Genomic DNA, 4,228 nt, shown 5'->3' on the forward strand with positions numbered 1-4,228 from the left:
ATGAAAACAAGTAGGGCATGATATTAAACCCCCAAAATCTTCAGTTTGTGGCTATCTTAAGGTGTCAGGTGCATGTAATTATAGTGTCAGACTAGAAGTGGGAAGAACTGGGTTTAAATGTTTTCTCCACCATGCAGCCCACTGTGTCAGTCACCTGTCCTACCTCACAGGGTTGTTGTTAGGAGATAAAATGGGCAGGGGGACCCTATACACCACCCTGATCTTTAAAAAAAAAAAGCTACTTGCCTGTCTTATTTTCCAAAGAAATTCAAGGAAGCTAACAGATTAATAAATAGCATTATTCCAAACTAAACCCAATACAATAAAAAACAGATTAACAAATCTGGTCATCATGAAAATAAGCACAACCAAAGCTAGTACAAAAGTTATTTAATGAGCCAAAGGCTTTATTTAAAAAAAAAAAGCCTTCATGAGGTGCATGAAATAATACATTGAATAAGCCTGTGTTCCTTCAATAATGAATAATAATGATAAAATGTAATGAATAAAATGGACCCAGGGGTGTGACTAGAGATTTGTTTGTGCAGATTCTTTTCCCCTGGTGAACACAGGTCAGTTCTTCTAAACTTTGCCTTACAAAGAGTACAGGAAGCTTGGATGCTGTAACCATCTGAATGCTCATCAGCATTTTCCGAGAAAGAAACGCATCACGGAAGTAAATAAAATCCAGATCACCTCTGCTGCTAATAACTGGGAGGTGATTTCTACATTGGTTAATTTTTGTTCAGTCTTTTGTAGCTGCCATAAATTTGTGCTTATCTCAGTTTTGCTGTTGTGATTGTGATAAAACAAGCGATCAGCAAAGTGCATTGATTTTTTTCTTACAAATATCCCCTTACATTCAAGGTTATTACTGTTTTGGTTTTTTTTTGCCTGAAATGCCATTTAACTCACCCTGGGGATCTTGTGAGGACTGATACAGAATGCAAACATTTTAAGGGCTTGTGCACTCATTAAAGTTTGCCCGTCGGTTCTTTTGCTAAGGCCTAATCAGTTAAAAGTAGAGTTAAGCAAGAATCTGTGATGGAAAGGGAGGTAATTTCCTCCTCTCTGAATTCGTCCCCATTCTATCCCTGCTGTGATTGCTTGGGCTGTGTTTAATGGTGTTACTTATATTATTGTCTTGTAAGCCCGTGTTTGATTTTATTGTAGAAAGATGGGGGTTAAATGCATGAAAAAAATGCAATAAAACAAACTTCTCCAACTTCAAGGTGCTGCTACAAGACACTTTCTTGTTTTTTCCTGCAACAGATAAACATGGCTACCCTTTCAGAAATAAATTCTGATTTTACACTTCTCCAGGCAGGGACCTGTCCTGTGGTTATCTGTTTCTGTCTATTTTTTTAAATAATAATAAAAAAGTTCCTTTTTGCACAATTAAAGTGTTCAGCAAGGCATTACCTATCTTTGTGAATATCATGGCCACTGGTATGTGGCCAAAAGGAAACACCAGGAAGAACTTTCTGACAGCAAAAGCTGTTTTGACAGTGGAAGGGACTCTCTCAGGAGGGTGTGGACTTTCCTTCCTTGTAGGTTTTTAAGCAGAGGTTGGATGGCTATCCGTCATAGTTGAGCTTCTTGCATGGCCCTGGGGTCCCTATACTATTCTATGGAAAGGTAATTCTACCCACATGTCTCAAGACGTTTAACACCCTCCTTGCTAGACAGCCTTCTGGGTCCTCCACATTCTCCAGGGAAAGAAAGACACCGACCTCTCTCCCTGGTTGGCTGGGAGGGAGGCACCCAGCCAGGAAAATCGCAGCCTCACCACCACTCCCTAATGGAAGAGGAGCTGCATTAAGCCCATTAACATCCGCCAAATGGTTATCATCAATTTTTAATCAGAAATAAGACCAGAAATATGGTAAGCAGCTCCCAGAAGCAAGTGAATTTAAATAACGCCAATAGGGGAATCCAATCACTTAAGCGCAGGAGCAGAGAGGGGTGTGCGCCGCTACTCCAAAGGAGGAGAAGGCGACAGGCTATGTTAATAGAGATGGAAGCGCTGCAAAAAAGGAAAAAAGAAAAAAGCCAGCCGATCTCTCGGACCCATTAACCCCTTCCTGGGTCGCCCTCTCGCTTTGGCGCCCCACACGCGTGCGCGCAATCACACACACACAGCCACACACACACACACACACCGGGTGCCAGATTTTCCCGCCTCTCGCCTGCAGGACCCAGCCGCGCGGGCAGCTTCTGCAAAAAGCAGGACCTTGCTCGCCATCTCCGCACTCCGCAGCTGGTCCAATGGGCTAAAGGGAGATCCATCCCGCGACTCTCCGGGGCCGCCTTCCAATCCAGCAGCCTTGGAGAGAGGCTCCTTCGGCAGCAGCTCCCTCCGTCGCCAGTCGCCCTGGCCCCTCGCAAGAGTTTGCAAAGCGCCCTGAGAGCGCATGCTGGACGGGGCGAGGGTGGAGGGGCCCGCGAGGTCCCCGTCCCCTCTGCCTCCTCCGCCTCCTCCTCCCCTCGAGTGATTCGGTGCCCGACGGAGGAAGGAGGGCGAGAGAGGGAGGGCGAGAGGGGGTCAGGAGGAGGATGGGGGCCGGCCTCCCCCCGGGGCTGCTGGCGCTGGGGGCGGCTTTGCTGTGCCCGCCGCCTTGCCAGGGGGGCAGCTGCGCGGGGCTGAAGTGCGGCGAGCAGGAGAGCTGCTGCAGCTACGGCAACGCCACCTACCCGGAGGTCAAGTGCTGCCGGCTGCCCTTTCACACGTTCCTGGACAACGTGGGCTGGTTCGTGAGGAAGCTCTCCGGGCTGCTCATCTTGCTGGTGCTCTTCGCCATCGGCTACTTCCTGCAGCGCGTCATCTGCCCGAGTCCGCGCAGGAACAGCCGTCGGCGCCCGGGACGCCGACGCCGCGACGAGGACGACGACGACGATTGCGACGGCGACAACGAGGGCGACGGGGACTCGCTGGCCCGGGGAGGCACCCCGCTCAACGCCACGGCCGCCACGTCGCAGGACTCGCTGCTCGACAGCGGCAGGAGCAGGAGCAGTCAGGCGCCGCCGCCTCCGCCGCCGCCCCCCCTTCTGCCCGTCGTGTCGCCCGTCTTCTTGCAGCTGCCCAGCTACGAGGAGGTGAAGTATTTGCCCACGTACGAGGAGTCCATGCGCCTCCAGCAGCAGCCCCTCGTCCTCCCCGTCACCAGCCTGGCCACGGGCGCGGGAAGAGACCTCGCGGAGCCCGGCTGCTGGGCGGGGGCGGGCAGCTGAGGACCCCCTTCCTCGGCCCGCTTTCCCATAGGGCCCCCCTCCCCACGACAAGGAGCTGCAGCTCCCCGAGAGGGGGTCGGCGCGCGTGGCCCGACGGAGCTGCTCCTTTCCACGGAGATGCCGTGGCGGGTGGAGGGGGCGGGCGGGGAGGCAGTGGGTCGCCCCGAGGGGGGTCCCGCGCTCCAGGAGCTAAAACTGTATTGGCAACGGAGGGCAACCGACCCGCCGTGAGGGACACAAAACGCCTTTGCCTCCTTCTGTTTGCCCAACGGCCCCGCCGGCCTTTCACGTCTGGGATTTCGGAGTTACATCGATTAATTTTTGTTGCTGAGATGTTCATTAAGTGCCTGTGACATGCATTCCAGTTGGACATATTCGGAACTAGGAGAAAGCTAGATGATGATGATGATGATGATGATTTTCCTCTTTTTTTTTCTTGCCTCGCGGAGATGCCTTCCATTGTGTTAACGAACCCCTCTTCTCGCCGCATATTAAAACCCTGGAAGGGGTCGATGGATGTGATTTTTGTTTTTTGTTTTAATTTGCGGCAAATGCAGCTCAGGTTGTTTTGGAATTTTATTTCTGTCTCCCTACGGAAAATTTTCTTCCGGTTGCAACCCTGAGCCCAGTTACCTAGAATAAAACTCCCATGAAATTCAGTGCTGTTTACTTCCGAGTAGACACGCATAGGATTGCAGTCATAAAAAAGCAAAAGGGGGGGAACCTCCAGCTGATTTAGAGTCTGTGTCTTGCAAAGCTTCCTTTGAAGGCTGAGGTGGGGGTGTCAGAAGGCATAGTCACCGTTTTGGGACTTTCATTCATTGCTTCTTTAGTTTCCCTGTTTTTAAGGAGTTTGCCACAACTCACTTCCGAAAGATTGGGGGGGAGGTATTTATTTTTGCAGGCACAAAACTAGGCTTTATTTCACCCAGCTCAAAGACCCAGTTTGGGGCCCCCCAAAAAAACCCACACACATCTGCGTACACACACATACATA

At 50.9% G+C, this 4,228-nt stretch overlaps 1 protein-coding gene across 1 annotated transcript; it reads left to right on the forward strand.

Moving 5' to 3' along the window:
• Positions 1 to 382: 382 nt before the first annotated feature.
• Positions 383 to 3,753, forward strand: C5H3orf80 (chromosome 5 C3orf80 homolog). Its single transcript, XM_088669150.1, has one exon. The coding sequence runs from the start codon at positions 2,557 to 2,559 to the stop codon at positions 3,229 to 3,231; it is 675 nt and encodes a 224-aa protein (XP_088525276.1). The 5' UTR covers positions 383 to 2,556; the 3' UTR covers positions 3,232 to 3,753.
• The last annotated feature ends 475 nt before the right edge of the window (positions 3,754 to 4,228 follow it).

This window comes from Zootoca vivipara, chromosome 5 (genome assembly GCF_965207765.1).
Source record: "Zootoca vivipara chromosome 5, rZooViv2.hap1.1, whole genome shotgun sequence".
NCBI lineage: Eukaryota > Metazoa > Chordata > Lepidosauria > Squamata > Lacertidae > Zootoca > Zootoca vivipara.